Source organism: Ascaphus truei, chromosome 21 (assembly GCF_040206685.1).
Source record: "Ascaphus truei isolate aAscTru1 chromosome 21, aAscTru1.hap1, whole genome shotgun sequence".
Classification (NCBI taxonomy): Eukaryota; Metazoa; Chordata; class Amphibia; order Anura; family Ascaphidae; genus Ascaphus; species Ascaphus truei.
Genome location: NC_134503.1, coordinates 256,795 through 277,421, shown reverse-complemented (window position 1 = coordinate 277,421; position 20,627 = coordinate 256,795). Strand labels below are relative to the sequence as shown.

Genomic DNA, 20,627 nt, shown 5'->3' with positions numbered 1-20,627 from the left:
GTGTGTGTGTGCTATGGGAGTGTTCTCGCACGTGTATGTGCTGGGGCGAGTGTTCTCGCACGTCCCTGTGTGTGTGTGCTATGGGAGTGTTCTCGCACGTGTATGTGCTTGGGCGAGTGTTCTCGCACGTCCCTGTGTGAGTGTGCTATGGGAGTGTTCTCGCACGTGTATGTGCTGGGGCGAGTGTTCTCGCACGTCCCTGTGTGTGTGTGCTATGGGAGTGTTCTCGCACGTGTATGTGCTGGGGCGAGTGTTCTCGCACGTCCCTGTGTGTGTGTGTATGTGCTGGGGCGAGTGTTCTCGCACGTGTGTGTGTGTGCTGGGGCGAGTGTTCTCGCACGTCCCTGTGTGAGTGTGCTATGGGAGTGTTCTCGCACGTGTATGTGCTTGGGCGAGTGTTCTCGCACGTCCCTGTGTGAGTGTGCTATGGGAGTGTTCTCGCACGTGTATGTGCTTGGGCGAGTGTTCTCGCACGTCCCTGTGTGAGTGTGCTATGGGAGTGTTCTCGCACGTGTATGTGCTGGGGCGAGTGTTCTCGCACGTCCCTGTGTGAGTGTGCTATGGGAGTGTTCTCGCACGTGTATGTGCTGGGGCGAGTGTTCTCGCACGTCCCTGTGTGAGTGTGCTATGGGAGTGTTCTCACACGTGTATGTGTGTGCTGGGGCGAGTGTTCTCGCACGTGTGTGTGTGTGCTGGGGCGAGTGTTCTCGCACGTGTATGTGCTTGGGCGAGTGTTCTCGCACGTCCCTGTGCGAGTGTGCTATGGGAGTGTTCTCGCACGTGTATGTGCTGGGGCGAGTGTTCTCGCACGTGTGTGTGTGTGCTGGGGCGAGTGTTCTCGCACGTCCCTGTGTGAGTGTGCTATGGGAGTGTTCTCGCACGTGTATGTGCTTGGGCGAGTGTTCTCGCACGTCCCTGTGTGAGTGTGCTATGGGAGTGTTCTCACACGTGTATGTGCTTGGGCGAGTGTTCTCGCACGTCCCTGTGTGAGTGTGCTATGGGAGTGTTCTCGCACGTGTATGTGCTGGGGCGAGTGTTCTCGCACGTCCCTGTGTGTGTGTGTATGTGCTGGGGGGAGTGTTCTCGCACGTCCCTGTGTGTGCTGGGGGAGTGTTCTCGCACGTCCCTATGTGTGTGTGCTATGGGAGTGGTCTCGCACCTCCCTGTGTGTGCTGGGGGAGTGTTCTCGCGTGTGTGTGTGCTCGGGGAGTGTTCTCGCACATCCCTGTGTGTGTGTGTGCGTGCTCGGGGATTTCTCGCACCTCCCGGTGTGTGTGTGCTTGGGATGTGTTCACCTCACACATCCGTGTGTGTGTGTGTGTGTGCTGGGGGAGTCATCCCCTCATATCCCTGGGTGTGTGTTCCTCTCATGTCTGTGTGTGTATACTGGGCGAGTCTTCACCCGTGTGTGTGTATGTGTGTGTGCGTGCTAGGGGTGTGTTCCCCTCGTGTATGCGAGTGTGTGTGCATGTGTTGGGGGAGTCGTCCTCTTATCTCCCTGTGTGAGTGCTGGGGGTGTGTTACCTTCACACGTCTGTGTGTGTGTGTGCTTGGGGTGTGTTACCCTCACATGTCCCTGTGTGTGTGCTGGGGGTGTGTTACACTCGTCTGTGTGTGTGTGCTGGGGGTGTGTTACACTCGTCGGTGTCTGTGTGCTGGGGGTGTGTTACCCTCACACGTCCCTGTGTGTGTGTGTGCTGGGGGTGTGTTACCCTCACACGTCCCTGTGTGTGTGTGTGCTGGGGGTGTGTTACCCTCACACGTCCCTGTGTGTGTGCTGGGGGTGTGTTCCCCTCACACGTCCGTGTGTGTGTGCTGGGGGTGTGTTACCCTCACACGTCCCTGTGTGTGTGTGCTGGGGGTGTGTTACCCTCACACGTCCCTGTGTGTGTGTGCTGGGGGTGTGTTACCCTCACACGTCCGTGTGTGTGTGCTGGGGGTGTGTTACCCTCACACGTCCCTGTATGTGTGTGCTGGGGGTGTGTTACCCTCACACGTCCCTGTGTGTGTGTGCTGGGGGTGTGTTACCCTCACACGTCCCTGTGTGTGTGTGCTGGGGGTGTGTTACCCTCACACGTCCGTGTGTGTGTGCTGGGGGTGTGTTACCCTCACACGTCCCTGTGTGTGTGTGCTGGGGGTGTGTTACCCTCACACGTCCGTGTGTGTGTGTGTGCTGGGGGTGTGTTACCCTCACACGTCCCTGTGTGTGTGTGTGCTGGGGGTGTGTTACCCTCACACGTCCCTGTGTGTGTGTGCTGGGGGTGTGTTACTTTCACACGTCCGTGTGTGTGTGTGTGTGCTGGGGGTGTGTTACCCTCACACGTCCCTGTGTGTGTGTGTGTGTGTGCTGGGGGTGTGTTACTCTCACACGTCCCTGTGTGTGTGTGTGCTGGGGGTGTGTTACCCTCACACGTCCCTGTGTGTGTGTGCTGGGGGTGTGTTCCCCTCAGACAGGAAAGCAGAAATGGGAGATACGGCCCTCACTTTATCAGCTTTTCTTGCACCATTTCCCTCTGCTCTGACTTTGCTTCCCCACAATCATTTTGCATGTTTTTTTTCCTTTTTCCTTTTTTGTTCTCGTGTGACAGACAAACGGCTGTGATCACCGTGTGACAGACAAACGGCTGTGATCACCGTGTGACAGGCAGAGGGCTGTGATCACCGTGTGACGGGCAGAGGGCTGTGATCACCGTGTGACAGACAAACGGCTGTGATCACCGTGTGACAGGCAGAGGGCTGTGATCACCGTGTGACGGGCAGAGGGCTGTGATCACCGTGTGACAGACAAACGGCTGTGATCACCGTGTGACAGGCAGAGGGCTGTGATCACCGTGTGACGGGCAGAGGGCTGTGATCACCGTGCGACGGGCAGAGGGCTGTGATCACCGTGTGACGGGCAGAGGGCTGTGATCACCGTGTGACGGGCAGAGGGCTGTGATCACCGTGTGACGGGCAGAGGGCTGTGATCACCGTGTGACGGGCAGAGGGCTGTGATCACCGTGCGACGGGCAGAGGGCTGTGATCACCGTGTGACGGGCAGAGGGCTGTGATCACCGTGTGACGGTCAGAGGGCTGTGATCACCGTGTGACGGGCAGAGGGCTGTGCTCACCGTGTGACGGGCAGAGGGCTGTGATCACCGTGTGACGGGCAGAGGGCTGTGATCACCGTGTGACGGGCAGAGGGCTGTGATCACCGTGTGACGGGCAGAGGGCTGTGATCACCGTGCGGCGGGCAGAGGGCTGTGATCACCGTGTGACGGGCAGAGGGCATCGCCGTGTGACGGTCAGAGGGCTGTGATCGCCGTGTGACGGGCAGAGGGCTGTGATCGCCGTGTGACGGGCAGAGGGCTGTGATCGCCGTGTGACGGGCAGAGGGCTGTGATCGCCGTGTGACGGGCAGAGGGCTGTGATCGGCGTGTGACGGCAGAGGGCTGTGATCACCGTGTGACGGGCAGAGGGCTGTGATCGCCGTGTGACGGGCAGAGGGCTGTGATCACCGTGTGACGGGCAGAGGGCTGTGATCACCGTGTGACGGGCAGAGGGCATCGCCGTGTGACGGTCAGAGGGCTGTGATCGCCGTGTGACGGGCAGAGGGCTGTGATCACCGTGTGACGGTCAGAGGGCTGTGATCGCCGTGTGACGGGCAGAGGGCTGTGATCACCGTGTGACGGGCAGAGGGCTGTGATCGCCGTGTGACGGGCAGAGGGCTGTGATCGCCGTGTGACGGGCAGAGGGCTGTGATCGCCGTGTGACGGGCAGAGGGCTGTGATCGCCGTGTGACGGGCAGAGGGCTGTGATCACCGTGTGACGGGCAGAGGGCTGTGATCGCCGTGTGACGGGCAGAGGGCTGTGATCACCGTGTGACGGGCAGAGGGCTGTGATCACCGTGCGACGGGCAGAGGGCTGTGATCGCCGTGTGACGGGCAGAGGGCTGTGATCACCGTGCGACGGTCAGAGGGCTGTGATCACCGTGTGACGGGCAGAGGGCTGTGATCACCGTGTGACGGGCAGAGGGCTGTGATCGCCGTGTGACGGGCAGAGGGCTGTGATCGCCGTGTGACGGGCAGAGGGCTGTGATCGCCGTGTGACGGGCAGAGGGCTGTGATCGCCGTGTGACGGGCAGAGGGCTGTGATCACCGTGTGACGGGCAGAGGGCTGTGATCACCGTGCGACGGGCAGAGGGCATCGCCGTGTGACGGGCAGAGGGCTGTGATCACCGTGCGACGGTCAGAGGGCTGTGATCACCGTGCGACGGTCAGAGGGCTGTGATCACCGTGTGACGGGCAGAGGGCATCGCCGTGTGACGGGCAGAGGGCTGTGATCGCCGTGTGACGGCAGAGGGCTGTGATCACCGTGTGACGGGCAGAGGGCTGTGATCACCGTGTGACGGGCAGAGGGCTGTGATCACCGTGTGATGGGATTCCTGCAAATCAGCTATAATTGGGCTGATGGTTTTATTCTCCCTCGTTACTGGGGGCTGACTGAGGGTAATTAATAGGTAACCCAACACATGCAGTGCCTTGCTGCCCTCACTCTGCATGTGTGATAGTGTTCTCATACTCGACCACAAGGAGGCAGTGACTGTACCCCAACATCTGTAACTTGCCACCCCAAAACACCAGGGACCCAAACTCCCAGAGAGAAACTCAGGAGGTAGGTTATCATCAGGTAGACTTGCTGCAAACTCCTGAGCATCTGTCTTACTACAGATTAGGAAATCTGGGGGGGGAGACATTGTGTTATACCCAGTTGACATCACCCCCCCCCCCCCCCCCCAATCTCTCACCATGCACTTTCTCCCCAGCAGCTGGAACAACTTCTGGTTCTCCTGGGGCATGAGCAGGGTGGAGGGGGCATTGTCCTGGCTGCGGGCCCCGGGTTTGGGTCCCCCACGGCTCATGGTTGAGTCCTGGCTGCCTGTGAGAGTTTTAAGATTAAAAAAAGGGAACTTCCGCACATCACGAGTGAGAGAACTTCAGCGGAAGCTGAGAAACCACCAGTGTGTGTGTGTAACCAGTGTGTGTGTGTGTAACCAGTGTGTGTGTGTGTGTAACCAGTGTGTGTGTGTGTGTAACCAGTGTGTGTGTGTAACCAGTGTGTGTGTGTGTGTAACCAGTGTGTGTGTGTAACCAGTGTGTGTGTGTAACCAGTGTGTGTGTGTAACCAGTGTGTGTGTGTGTAACCAGTGTGTGTGTGTAACGTGTGTGTGTGTGTGTGTGTGTAACCAGTGTGTGTGTGTGTGTGTGTGTAACCAGTGTGTGTGTGTGTGTGTGTAACCAGTGTGTGTGTGTGTAACCAGTGTGTGTGTGTGTAACCAGTGTGTGTGTGTAACCAGTGTGTGTGTGTAACCAGTGTGTGTGTAACCATTGTGTGTGTGTGTAACCAGTGTGTGTGTGTAACCAGTGTGTGTGTGTAACCAGTGTGTGTGTAACCATTGTGTGTGTAACCAGTGTGTGTGTGTGTGTGTAACCAGTGTGTGTGTGTGTGTGTAACCAGTGTGTGTGTGTAACCAGTGTGTGTGTGTGTAACCAGTGTGTGTGTGTAACCAGTGAGTGTGTGTGTAACCAGTGAGTGTGTGTGTAACCAGTGTGTGTGTGTGTAATCAGTGTGTGTGTGTAACCAGTGTGTGTGTGTAACCAGTGTGTGTGTGTAACCAGGGCAGGACTAGTTACATAGTTACATAGTAGATGAGGTTGAAAAAAGACGTACGTCCATCAAGTTAAACCTATGCTAAATTTAGACAACAGATACTGTATCCTATATCCGTACTTACAGTATATTGATCCAGAGGAAGGCAAACACAAACCCCAGTGTCATATCATCCAATGATATCTCATAAGGGGAAAAATAAATTCCTTCCCAACTCCAAGAATTGGCAATCGGATTAATCCCGGGATCAACATCCTTCCCATGTATACTTATTTGGTATATCCCTGTATACCTTTCCTATCTAAAAAGATGTCCAACCTTTTTTTGAACAAATCTATTGTATCTGCCATCACAGTCTCCCTGGGTAATGAATCCCACATTGTAACTGTCCTTACTGTAAAGAACCCTTTCCTTTGTTGCTGGTGAAATCTCCTTTCCTCCAACCTTAAGGGATGCCCCCGAGTCCTTTGTACTGCCCGTGGAATGAATAGTTCATTTGAAAGCTCCTTGTATTGTCCCCGAATATATTTGTATATAGTCTCCAACTTCCCAACTCCGCCATTATTTATACACCCTCTCCCAACAACTTCTTTACCCCTCAATAAAAAACACCCTCACAAATTCTCTATTCACACCCTTCATCTACTCCTTCCTGCTGCTGGGGATCTCCCTGAAGCCTGAAGCCAGGCATACACACCTGCTCTCATTCACGCCTCCCTGCCATCTCCTCCCATGCAAATGGTGTCAACCTTTTCATTTAATACTGACCAACCTTAAAACTCGCCCCACAAATCAAGCCTGCACTCATGGCTATTGTCCCACATTCAGTCACTCCTACAGTACCACTCATTGTGGCCAAGCACAGCCATCTACAGCACTTATTCCCTCACCTGTTGTCTCTGTAAGTTCCCCTCAAACCTTAGATTGTAAGCTCTTCGGCGCAGGGATTTCCTTTCCTATGGTCTGATTTTGCTGCACTTATTGTATTATTATAATTACCTGTACTGTATTCTTTGAGAAGCGCCGAGTACACTTTTGGCGCTATATAAATAAAGACATACAATACATACTTTGGGCACTATTGCTAAGCCTGCTGTCTACAAGCAATCCTAATCCTTCTCCATCAAGGATTCCCCCAATTTATCCTCATTTAATGTGTAAGTCGCCTGTTTATTCTTGCTTCCCAAATGCATAACCGTGCATTTATCTGTATTAAACCATCTGCCATTTACCTGCCCACGTTTCCAGTCTCTCCAAGTCCTTCTGGAGAGAAATTACATCCTGCTCTGATTCTATTACCTTACACAATTTAGTATCATCAATAAAGATGGAGACTATGCTCTCGATGCCAACCTCAAGGTCATTAATAAACAAGTTTGAAAAGCAGGGGTCCCAGTACCGATCCCTGAAGTACTCCACTCACGACTTTAGTCCAACCTGAAAAAGTTCCATTTATGACAACCCTCTGTTGTAACTACTATGTAACTTGTCTGTCCTTCAACCAGTTTTCAATCCAGGTGCATACATTATTACTGAGTCCAATTTTCTTTATTTTGTACACCAACCTCGTGTGGAACTGTACCAAAAGCTTTTGCAAAATCTAAGTAGACCACATCAACTGCATTACCCTGGTCTAAATTCCTACTTACCTCCTCATAGAAACAAATAAGGTTAGTTTGGCAAGATCTATCCTTCATAAATCCATGCTGACTATTACTAATAATTTTGTTTTCCATTAGGTATTCCTTAATATTATCCCGTAGTAAACCTTCAAGTAGTTTCCCTACTATTGAAGTCAGGCTTACAGGTCTGTAATTCCCCGGTTGTGATCTAGCTCCCTTTTTAAATATAGGCACCACATCTGCTGTGGAAATGGAGTCCTTGAATATTAAATATAATGGTTTGGCTATTACTGAGCTTAACTCCTTGAGAACTCTTGGATGTATGCCATCGGGGCCAGGTGCCTTATTTACTTTAATTTTTTCAAGTCGCTTATGAACTTCTTCCTCAGTTATCCAATTGTTCATTAATATGGAGGTTGTGGCTTCCTCCTGCGGCACTACTATTGAACTTGATTCTTCCCTGGTAAACACAGAGGCAAAGAATTTGTTTAATAGCTCAGCTTTTTCCTTATCTCCAATAATCTGCCTACCCATCTCACACTGAAAGGGTCCTATATTTTCTTTTCTCATTTTTTTGTTATTAAGGTACTTAAAGAATTTTTTAGGGTTGACCTTACTTTCTATTGCAATCCTTTTTCATTATCCATTTTTGCTAATTTGATTTGTCCTTTTGCAATTTTTGTTACATTCCTTATAATTCTGATACGGTGTCTCTGTCCCTTCCGACTTAAAGAATCTAAACGCCTTCCTCTTCTTGTCCATTTCCTCCCCTACCTGTTTATTTAGCCACATTGGTTTTGACTTATTTCTTTTATACTTATTACCCAAGGCTATACACTGATAAGTGTGCTTTTCTTTTTTGTAACAATTTTTTTATTGGGCACTTTCAGAAGATACAGCTGCGGCACACTTTATTCTAACAAATCACCGGTTTGTCCCTGGCATGTTCCTGGAATGCCACGCTGTTCACCGCATGCCGCTGTCCCAGCCAGGGTCATGCCCGGCTGACGCGCGGTTGATGTGTTAATTGATAATGGTTCAGGATTTACTAGGCTGCAATGCTTCGCGTGTCCGCCAGATGGCAGAAATTCATGAATTGTAATGCAGTATATATATACAGTATATATATATATATATATATATATATATATATATATATATATATATATATACTGTATAACAACAACCCCTATAACCCCTAACATACAGTACTGTACACATACAGTACTGTATACTGTATGCACATCAATGATACTATAGGCCGGCGGGGGCGAGATGTGTTTGCAGCAGAGGGAGAACCGCTGCTCTCTCTGCGCAAACATCGGCACATTAAAAATGATTTAAAATACATTTTTATTCATAGTGTAGATGTGCAGGGGGTCTCCGGAGCTGAACCGCGCTGGTTTCAGGTCCGGGGACCTCCTGCTTCCCGAGATACAGCCCCCTTTATGAATGGTTTTTGAGGCAAAAAGTGACACTGTGTGCTCATTTGCATGTCATTTCCCAGAATCCCTTGCTGCAGTGGAAGTGCTGTATGCTGGGTGATAATGGGGAAAGGCGGGGTTGCAGACCTGCCTAAGACATGCAGATGAGCATACAGTTGTATTTGCATATTTGCTTTCCTGTGGAGGGTTTTTGTCACTTTTTTTACTCACCATAACTTAACTCAGTATTATGGTTTAGCCTATCCCATAGCCTCTTATGCATATCCAGTTAAAATCAACCCCACACTGATGAGACCCATCAAGGTCGAAACAGCTGTCTGTGGGTGGTTTTCTGGGTATGCACCTTAACCCTGGCTGTGCTCAAAGCTGTGACCATGCAGCAAGCTTAAGCCTATAGGGAACCATGTTAAAAATGTTTTTTTGAGGCAAAAAGTGACACTGTGTGCTCATTTGCATGTCATTTCCCAGAATCCCTTGCTGCAGTGGAAGTGCTGTATGCTGGGTGATAATGGGGAAAGGCCTAAGACATGCAGATGAGCATACAGTTGTATTTGCATATATATATATATATACAGTATATATATAACAACAATCCCTATACATATATATATATATATATATACTGTGTATATATATATATATATATATATATATATATATATATACTGAGTTAAGTTATGGTGAGTAAAAAAAGTGACAAAAACCCTCCACAGGAAAGCAAATATGCAAATATAGCTGTATGCTCATCTGCATGTCTTAGGCAGGTCTGCAACCCCGCCTTTCCCCATTATCACCCAGCATACAGCACTTCCACTGCAGCAAGGGATTCTGGGAAATGACATGCAATAGGTTTGGCCTATCCCATAAGCCTCTCTTGCATTCCCAGTAAAATCAACCCCACACTGATGAGACCCATCAAGGTCGAAACAGCTGTCTGTGGGTGGTTTTCTGGGTATGCACCTTAACCCTGGCTGTGCTCAAAGCTGTGACCATGCAGCAAGCTTAAGCCTATAGGGAACCATGTTAAAAATGGTTATTGAGGCAAAAAGTGACACTGTGTGCTCATTTGCATGTCATTTCCCAGAATCCCTTGCTGCAGTGGAAGTGCTGTATGCTGGGTGATAATGGGGAAAGGCGGGGTTGCAGACCTGCCTAAGACATGCAGATGAGCATACAGCTATATTTGCATATATATATATATATATATATATATATATATATATATATATATATATATATATATATATATATATATATATATACAGTATATACACACACATGATGAACCAATATACAAATAAATGTAGACGGGTTATCAAAACCATACTGTACTACAAATAACACTTCTCCATACAGACACACTACATTACAATGAATTACCTTTAATAAACCTAACTGAATTTACAATCTAAATCATCAAATGCCAATGAAAAAACTCACATTCCAATCAATACATTGCATTTACATTGTATTTATGATGCATACAATCTATGCACCATATACATCCTGCAAATGAATGTGAACAATATCATTGCAAGCTAAATACAAATACTGTACTCCAAACAAGTCAACTATTTTAACCAATCAAGTAAACAAAAATCAATATATAAGTACCAACCAGAAAACAAAATTTAAAACCAAGGCTAACCCTTACAATACCAAGGATTACATCTATCTAATTGTAAAAAACATTATACTGTACACACATTGAAGCATTGCAATAAACAACATACAGTACAGTACATCCCCTGTATCTCCCTGCCTTGAGTGTAATCTGTGTAAAGCCCCCTCCCCCTATTGTGTCTGTTAAATCTCCCTGCCTTGAGTGTAATCTGTATAAAGCCCCCTCCCCCTAATGTTTCTGTTAAATCTCCCTGCCTTGAGTGTAATCTGTATAAAGCCCCCTCCCCCTATTGTGTCTGTTAAATCTCCCTGCCTGTGTTTCTGTGAGTGCAGTTTATGTAAATGTGGGGAGGGGGAGTGGGTTATAACCCCACCTCCTTGACTGTGATCTGTGTAAAGCCCCCTCCCCCCTAATGTTTCTGTTAAATCTCCCTGCCTTGAGTGTAATCTGTTTAAAGCCCCCTCCCCCCTAATGTTTCTGTTAAATCTCCCTGCCTTGAGTGTAATCTGTATAAAGCCCCCTCCCCCTATTGTGTCTGTTAAATCTCCCTGCCTGTGAGTGCAGTTTATGTAAATGTGGGGAGGGGGAGTGGGTTATAACCCCACCTCCTTGACTGTGATCTGTGTAAAGCCCCCTCCCCCCTAATGTTTCTGTTAAATCTCCCTGCCTTGACTGTGATCTGTGTAAAGCCCCCTCCCCACTAATGTTTCTGTTAAATCTCCCTGCCTTGAGTGTAATCTGTATAAAGCCCCCTCCCCCTATTGTGTCTGTTAAATCTCCCTGCCTGTATTGCTGTGAGTGCAGTTTATGTAAATGTGGGGAGGGGGGGACCCGATGTGCATACTGTGAGGTCTAACCACCCTCACCCACTACCCACATACCATTACCCCCCCCCATCCTGGCCATGGCCCCTCCGCTTCTGCAAAACAGACACAAAAATTAAAACATCCAAAGTAATGTCCCCTAACCCCTTAATCACCATAGCGGTTATTAACCGCTACAGTCATTAAGGGGTTAACCCACCCTCACCCACCACTCGGGATGCCTACATACCCTCCCACACTAACCCCCCCCCCCCGTGAGGCCTAACCACCCTAACCCAGTACCCACAAGGGAGGCCTACCCACATACCGTTGGGGAAACCCCCCCCCCACCCCCAGTACCCACAATAAAAACAACACAGTGACCCACAATAAACATCATTCTATTTATTATATACATTACCCACCCCCTGTGCCACCCCATAAATACAAGATTTATACTTTTACAAACAGGGATCATAACGCAGCCCCACACGAGTCCCCGGTGGGCTGGCAGGGCACCTGGACAGACCTACAGGGTACCAGCAGCCCTTTTTAAACAGGTTCTGGAGGCCTGCTGGTGGGTCCCGCCAGCACCATGGCCCCCAGGTGGTCTCCTTGGGTCACCGTGGGCCACAATTGGGTCCCCACGGTAGGCCCAAGGATGTCTGGGAGCCCCGGGTCAGACCCACAGGTGTCTGCGGGGCCTCGGGTGGTTCCCACGGGGGTCTGGGCAACTCGCGGGTGCTCACTACGGGTCCGCGGTGCCCCCACAGAAGTGGGACCACACAGCTTCATCCCCGCACCTACGGGTCGGCGGTGCCCCCACAGAAGTGGGACCACACAGCTTCATCCCCGCAGACTATGGGTCCGCGGTGCCCCCACAGATGTGAGGCCACCGCTTCATCCCCGCATGTGTCACCCGTGGAACCACCAGCCTGGCAACCGTGAGATACCCGAGGAAACCACAGGTGGTCTCCAGAGGTCCCACGCGGAACCACGGAACAAACCTGTGGCGAAAATGGGGGTAATTAGCGCATTAATAAAGGCAGTGGGCTCAGCTGGTTACCCCTATTTCGCGTTGGGGATGAAGGGGTTAATTCTATATGCATGGCTGTCCCCATTTTGCAGGCTAATCTCTACCTGCAGTGAAGTGCCTTTCTGTTGCTGTTTTAAAATGTACAGGCCGGATGCTATTTTTTGTCTGCCTGCCTTTGTAAGGCAGTAAGGACCAAATGTTATGCATACAGGAGCCCCCTGTTGGGATGAAAGATCCCAGATTCGTAAAGTGTCACTTAATCAGGATGTTTATGAGTAGCAGGTCCTGTTACTCCTCCTGGATATTTCACACCTCGGGACCCAAACTTCAGACATTGCGTCCCCAGAAATGAGTGGCCCCTTTTTACTTAGCAGTGCTACCAAGCTGCTTACTGAGCATGCTCAGAGATACCTGAGCTGGCTGTAGGACTGGCCCATGTGACCTGGCAGGTTCTGATAGGAGGAAGATAATTCCTTGCCAATGGGATGAGGCTAATGTATCCCTTCACAGGCCCTTGTCCTTAAAAAGGCCTGTACCCCTCATTCCTGGGTGATTCCTGTGTTATTGCTGTTGCTGTTACCTGATTTCTTCAAGCGGATAAGACCTAAGTACAGCGGCTACGATTCCAGAACGCAAGGGGTTAAAAACATCGCAACAAGGAAACTTGCCCTGCTTCAGGATTTCGTTAGCCCTGGGGATTCCAGCAAATCCCAGAGAACCAGAAAAGACTTTGCCCATTCACAGAAGGATTGGACTGGCTATTTATTTGGCAATTTGCAAATGGACTACATTTTAAAGAACAATCTTCTGTTTTTTTTGGCACCTTTCTGGACATTATCCTCTGTTTCTCTACCCGTGAGTGTAATTATTAAGTTTATTCTGCAGTTGTCGTGTGTTTGCCTATCAAGGGAATAAATCTCAGTTTATTTTGCTCAACCTGTTCTGCTCAATCAGGACCCACGAAATATAAATGTGTTATTAAGCGCGTCCCCGTGACAGGCGTTTAAAACTGGTGGCAGCGGTGGGATACTGATTGAGCCTATATTGCAGTGTTCTGTAATATAGTGAGGACCTTGTAGATTGCAAGCTCCTCAGACAAGTGGCAACTTACACACACTTCCAAAGAAGCACGAGATAATTCACTGGTCTCTGGACCCATAACCCGGTGGCACCATGAGTCTGCGCTCAGGGAGGTTCCGTTCCTGGGACAGAGAGCAAGTCGTGGAGAGATGTGGGGGATATAGCTTAACGACAGACGGTCGTTCCAAGAGTCAGCTGGAGGAGGATTTAGAAGAATATGAGGGCAGAGCGACCCAATTAGCTGCACTTGCAGCGGATGGTACCCAGCCTGGAGTTGAGGCGGTCCCTCCAACTTTGGAGCTGCAAGGACAGGGGGAGAGTGATGCTGACCACCCGGTCGTGGGTGGCTTGGTGCCAGGGAGTGCGGAGGGGTTCGCGGCTGCGGCCGACGGACTGACGGCCACTGGACTCAGCGCACTGCTCGCCACCTGGGGAGAGGGAATCAGCTACGAGCAGCGGTTAAAGCTCCTCACGGTAGCACTTGGAAAAGGTTCCCAATCCCACCTTGTAAACGGGGAACAAGAGCTTTCCCGGCCAGATCACCACAGTTTTAGCAAGTTCATTGATGGCACGGATGACCTGGACTCATTTCTAAATGATTTTGAGAATCAGTGCGGCCGGTTCCGAATAGCAAGGAGGGACTGGGTGGTCAAACTACGACCACTATTATCCGGCAAAGCCAAAAGAACGGTGCAGGAGCTTCCCGGTGTGGATGCAGATGACTATGGGCATGTGAAGCGCAAGCTGCTGGTCCAGTATGCCCTGACACCTGAGGGGTATAGGAGCAAGTTCCGGACGGGGGACATAAAACCCGGGGAATCATTTGCGGACTATGCCAACAGAATGTCAGGCATGGAACCCAGTGGGTCACAGGGTATGAAATGAGTGGCCCCTTTTTACTTAGCAGTGCTACCAAGCTGCTTACTGAGCATGCTCAGAGATACCTGAGCTGGCTGTAGGACTGGCCCATGTGACCTGGCAGGTTCTGATAGGAGGAAGATAATTCCTTGCCAATGGGATGAGGCTAATGTATCCCTTCACAGGCCCTTGTGGCTCTAGTATACCATGTGACAGAGGCTTGGGGGGGAAAAGGATGTGACGTACTACAGCCAATCAGAGTAGGGATGGAGATCCCATGCTCTGATTGGCTCTAGTACCTTCTGACAAGCTTTCAATGACGTCACATCCTTTCTCCCCCCAAGCCTCTGTCACATGGTATACTAGAGCCAATCAGAGTAGGGATGGAGTTCCCACGCTCTGATTGGCTACCATACCATGTGAGGGCGGCCATGTGTCTTTTCATGACGTCATCTTAAAGGCAATTGAAGCAAAGCCATTCTGATTGGCTGTGCTTTCATTGCCTTTAAGTGACGTCATCATTTTTATTTTTATCGGCCAAAACACATGTTTTTCACGGCCCAATCAGGGCCGTGGGAACCATATGATGAAAATGTGACGTCATAGGCCTTTAAAAGCCTATGTCGTCTCATTTTGAAGCCAGACGCCGCGGAGGAAGGACCTCCAGAGAAGAAAGAAGACCAGGGCGTGGCCGAAGATGGAAAGAAGACCCCGCCCGGAAGAAGATAGAAGAAAGAAGAATACAGATGAAGATGGATTACAAGTAGAAGACCCGTGGATTGATTTGGATTTTTAGTTTAATGTTTATTTTTTTGTATGGTTTATTATTTTATGGGTACCTGTTCGTGGATTGGTTCGTGAGTAAGCTGCGCAACGGGAGTCGGTGGGGCCAAGTAATGGTAAGTGAACTAAAGAAATGTATTTTATTTAACTTGTTAATTTTTTTAAAAGCTTTTTTAACATGTGTATTTTTTTTTTGTGGCATATCATTTCTTGCCACTGTATGTATGTATGTATATATGTCAAGAGAGATATATACATACAGGGCAATAAATGATGTTGTTTTAAAAGCTTGATTTGATGTGTTTTAAATTAATTTGTCTATGCTGCTATGCTTTATTGTGAGTTTAAAGTATTTTAAAATTAGATAGATGTAATTGTTGAGATTGTATTGTGTGTTTGAGGGAGGTCAGGGCTAGCCTTGGTTTTAAAGTTTGTATTCTGGTTGGTACTTATATTTTTTCACATGCTGAATTGTTCTGCTCGAGGCGTGAATTAGTTAATTGTTTCATTGTTCGGGATGGACTGTCAATTGTTTAGGGATGTAAATAATGATTGCTAATTGATTTTTGTTTACTTGATTGGTTAAAATAGTTGACTTGTTTGGAGGTACTGTACTGTATTGTATTTAGCTTGCAATGATATTGTTCACATTCATTTGCAGAATGTATATGGTGCATAGATTTTATGCATCATTTATACAATGTAAATGCAATGTATTGATTGGAATGTGAGGTGTTTCATTGGCATTTGATGATTTAGATTGTAAGATCAGTTAGGATTATTAAAGGAAATTCATTGTAATGTAGTGTGTCTGTATGGAGAAGTGTTATTTGTAGGACAGTATGGTTTTGATAACCTTTCTACATTTATTTGTATATTGGTTCATCATGTGTGTCTGTATATATATATATATATATATATATATATATATATATATATATATTTTTTTTTTTATATATATATCTGTATATATATATCTCTGTATATATATATATATATATATACAGTGTTCGACAAACCTATACATTTGCTCGCCCCGGGCGAGTGGATTTAACCCCCGGGCGAGTAAATATTGGCCCAAGCAGCACACGTTTGGTACTAGGTGGCGAGTAGATTTTTTTGTGTGGCGAGTAGATTTTTTGGTGATTTGTCAACCATTGTGTATATATATATATATATATATATATATATATATATATATACTGTATATATAGTTGCATGATGAAGCCACTGTACAAATTCATGGGTGAAGGGTGGGTATCGGGCCAGTGTGGCTTAACCCCTTAATTACCTTTGCGGTTATTATCCGATAAGGTGTTTAAGGGGTTAATTGATATCTGAATGTAATTGCAATGTATTGGCTTTGTTTTGGCAATGTATTTTGTGGGCAAGACAAGGATGTTGCTGGCGACGGACACTTCGCATTGATGAGGTCAGTAGTACTTTATTTATTTTAATATGCTAGTTAATGTTTTTAATAATGGGCAATTAATCTATTATCCATATCTGGATAATAGTTATTTTGCACATTATTGTACTGTAGGTGTTGGGGGGGTGTATGTATTGAATGTATAGGCCAGGTTTATTTTTTTTACATTCAGGGTTTGTTCCGTGGTTCCGCGTGGGACCTCTGGAGACCACCTGTGGTTTCCTCGGGTATCTCACGGGTACCAGGCTGGTGGTTCCACGGGTGACACATGCGGGGATGAAGCGGTGGCCTCACATCTGTGGGGGCACCGCGTACCCGTAGTCTGCGGGGATGAAGCTGTGTGGTCCCACTTCTGTGGGGGCACCGCCGACCCGTAGGTGCGAGGATGAAGATGTGTGTTCCACTTCTGTGGGGGCACCGCCGACCCGTAGTGAGCACCCGTGAGTTCCCCAGACCCCCGTGGGAACCACCCGAGGCCCCGCAGACACCTGTGGGTCTGACCCGGGGCTCCCAGACATCCTTGGGCCTACCGTGGGGACCCAATTGTGGCCCACGGTGACCCAAGGAGACCACCTGGGGGCCATGGTGCTGGCGGGACCCACCAGCAGGCCTCCAGAACCTGTTTAAAAAGGGCTGCTTGTACCCTGTAGGTCTGTCCAGGTGCCCCGCCAGCCCACCGGGGACTCGTGTGGGGCTGCGTTATGAACCCTGTTTGTAAAAGTATAAATCTTGTATTTATGGGGGGGCACAGGGGGTGGGTAATGTATATAATAAATAGAATGTTTATTGTGGGTCACTGTGTTGTTTTTATTGTGGGTACTGGGGGTGGGGGAGGTGTTTCCCCAACGGTATGTGGGTAGGCCTCCCTTGTGGGTACTGGGTGAGGGTGGTTAGGCCTCACGGGGGGGGGGGGGTTAGTGTGGGAGGGTATGTAGGCATCCCAAGTGGTGGGTGAGGGTGGGTTAACCCCTTAATGACTGTAGCGGTTAATAACCGCTATGGTGATTAAGGGGTTAGGGGACATTACTTTGTATGTTTTAATTTTTGTCTCTGTTTTGCAGCAGCGGAGGGGCCATGTGCAGGTGGGTAGTGGGTGTGGGTGTGGTTATTTACACGGGATCCCCCTCCCCCTCCCCACATTTACATACAGTACACTGCACTCACAGAAACACAGGCAGGGAGATTTAACCGACACAATAGGGGGAGGGGGGCTTACACAGATTAGTCAAAGCAGGGAATCTTAGCAGACACAATAGGGGGAGGGGTTTTTACATAGATTACAGTCAAGGCAGGGAAGTTTAACACACACAATAGGGGGAGGGGTTTTTACATAGATTAGTCAAGGCAGGGAAGTTTAACACACACAATAGGGGGAGGGGGTCTTACACAGATTACAGTCAAGGCAGGGAAGTTTAACACACACAATAGGGGGAGGGGGTCTTACACAGATTACAGTCAAGGCAGGGAGGTTTAACACACACATTAAAAATATGTATTTAATGTATTTATTGTTTATTCTGCCTTAACCCTTCATTGCCTTAGTGGCTATCAGCTATGGTAATGAAGCAGCATTTCTGTATTTTTAATAATATTGTGCAGGAGCAGGGGGTTCCCTGAGCATTAATTTCTGGCTCAGGGAACCCCCTGCTCACTGTACAATATTATTAAAAATACAGAAATGCTGCTTCATTACCATAGCACATAGCCGCAAAGGTAAAGAACGATTCTTTATTGATGTGTGTGTTTTATTCATACTGTAGATGTGCAGAGGGTCTCCGGAGCAGAAACGTTTTGGTTTTAGGTCCGGGAACCCGTTCCCCCCGAGATACAGGCCCCTTTAGGGGGTGCCGGTATCCCTCTGCTTGGTTTACAGGCCGCGGTCACGTGATCGGGACCTTTAAATGCAGAGGGATACCGGCACCTCAAAAAGGGGCCTGTATCTCGGGAAGCAGGGGGTCCCCGGACCTGAAACCAACGCGGTTCAGCTCCGGAAACCCCCTGCACATCTACACTATGAATAAAAATGTATTTTAAATGTATTTATTTATATTCATTTATTTATATTTATTTATTTTTTGGGCGGCTGCTGTGTGTGAGTTTTTTTTATTGTGGGTAGCGGGGGTGGGTGAAGGGGGTATTAGCCCCAATGGTGGTTGTTTAGGGCTTGCGGGGGGGTAGCGGGAGGGGTTAACCCCTTCATGACCGTAGCGGTATTAACTGCTACGGTCGTGAAGGGGTTAAGTGCACCCGCAACCCCCCCGCAAGTCCTAAACTCAGACCAAGGGCCAAATACCCCCTTCACCCACCCCCGGTACCCACAATAAAGCGGGCACGGTGGGTTAACCCCTTCATTGCCTTAGCGGCTATCAGCTATGGTAATGAAGCAGCATTTCTGTATTTTTAATAATATTGTGCAGGAGCAGGGGGTCCCCTGAGCATTAATTTCTGGCTCAGGGAACCCCCTGCTCACTGTACAATATTATTAAAATCCAGAAATGCTGCTTCGTTACCATAGCACATAGCCGCTAAGGTAAGGAACGAGTGTTTATTTATATATGTGTTTTATTTATACTGTACATGTGCAGAGGGTCTCCGGAGCAGAAATGTTTTGGTTTTAGGTCCGGGGACCCCCTGCTCCCCGAGATACAGGCCCCTTTAGGGGGTGCCGGTATCCCTCTGCTTTGTTTACATGCCGCGGTCACGTGATCGGGACCTTTAAATGCAGAGGGATACCGGCACCTCATAAAGGGGCCTGTATCTCAGGAAGCAGGGGGTCCCCGGACCTGAAACCAACGCGGTTCAGCTCCGGAGACCACCTGCTCATCTACACTATGAATAAAAATGTATTTTAAATAATTTTTAATGTGCCGATGTTTGCGCAGAGAGAGCAGCGGTTCTCTCTCTGCTGCAAACACATCTCGCCAGGGGACGGCCTATAGTATCATTGATGTGCATATACAGTACTGTATGTGTATGTTAGGGGTTATAGGGGTTGTTGTTATACAGTATATACTGTATATATACAGTATATACTGCATTACAATTCATGAATTTCTCGGCTTCAAAGACAACAGCTCGCAAACGCCCCCATGCATTTTTACACGGCACTGCAGTATTGCAGCAAGCGGGAATAAAATGCTTAAATCACAGCCGCGAAAATAACGCAATACACCCCGGGAGAAAACGACACAAAACCGCACATCACCGGGATATTCCGAAATTCGCGGAGCTAGCCAAGTTAGAATAATGTTGGTCGGTACTGTACAGTACATACAGAGGTGTCATGAGCCCATGACACTAAGGTTTATTACAGTCTAACAGTGACCAATAACATTTTCCATTTCCTTCAGTGGGAGGAAAAGAGTGGGGGGGGGAAGAGGGGGGAGACATACAGGGGGAGGGGGTGGAGGGGTAAGGAGGGGGGAGACGCGCGGGCGTATCCGGGTTTTTCTGTGGCCTAGCTCAATTGGATCTATCTTCCTAACCAGGGATCCCAGGTGTTCAGGAACTGAGGCATTTTCTTTTGGAGCATAGCCGTCAGTTTCTCCATTATCATAACTTAATTGATTCTCCTAGTTACGGTCGTTCTCGAAGGGGCTTTTATCTGCTTCCAGGCGGCTGCTATGGAGCATCTAGCCGCCGTCAGAATGGCCGTTATTAGTCTGGACATTGGCAGAGGTAGGTCCTCTATAGGTTTGTTCAGCACCAGGGACAGCGGGTCTAGGGGTAGGGATAGACCCGAGACCTCGTGGATAAGCGTCTGGATCATGGTCCAGTACCTCTGGATCTCCGGACATGACCACCAAATGTGGGCCATGTCCCCCTTTTAACCACATCCCCGCCAGCACAGGTCTGGTGTGCCAGGGTAGATTTGGCTCAGCCTAGCGGGAGTCAGGTACCATTGAAATAGGATTTTGTAGATGTTTTCTTTTATTGTTGTGCAAATTGATGTTTTAGTGGCCTGCTCCCAGATCTCCTCCCAGTCTTCTAGGTCTATTGGGAGACCTAGTTCCTCTGACCATCTTTGCATATAACGGTGGTTCGGTGGAGTGGCGGGAGGCTCCATTCCTTTATATATTTCGGAGATCAGACCTTTTTGGTAGGTACAAAAAACAAAACTGTGCGCTACTACCTAACTACCTATAAAGTTTAAATGTATAAATATATACAGTGCAGTGACTATACCATCAATTTAGTGATAAAAATTTTATAAAAAATTAAACCACAACTCCCACATTCTATTGCCTTATATCTGGTTACATTGGCCTTTGTCTATGTATTGGCCTGTCCTGTTTTTA

General features: G+C 48.4%; 1 protein-coding gene across 1 annotated transcript in view; it reads right to left on the bottom strand.

Moving 5' to 3' along the window:
- The window catches only part of WAS (WASP actin nucleation promoting factor), a 47,379-nt gene that overhangs the window by 23,444 nt on the left and 3,308 nt on the right, over window positions 1-20,627 (bottom strand). The window contains exon 2 of the mRNA XM_075578296.1: window positions 4,787-4,917. Within this exon, the coding sequence (XP_075434411.1) occupies window positions 4,787-4,900 (114 nt within the window). The 5' untranslated portion in view covers window positions 4,901-4,917. The remainder of the gene's footprint in view (window positions 1-4,786; window positions 4,918-20,627) is intronic.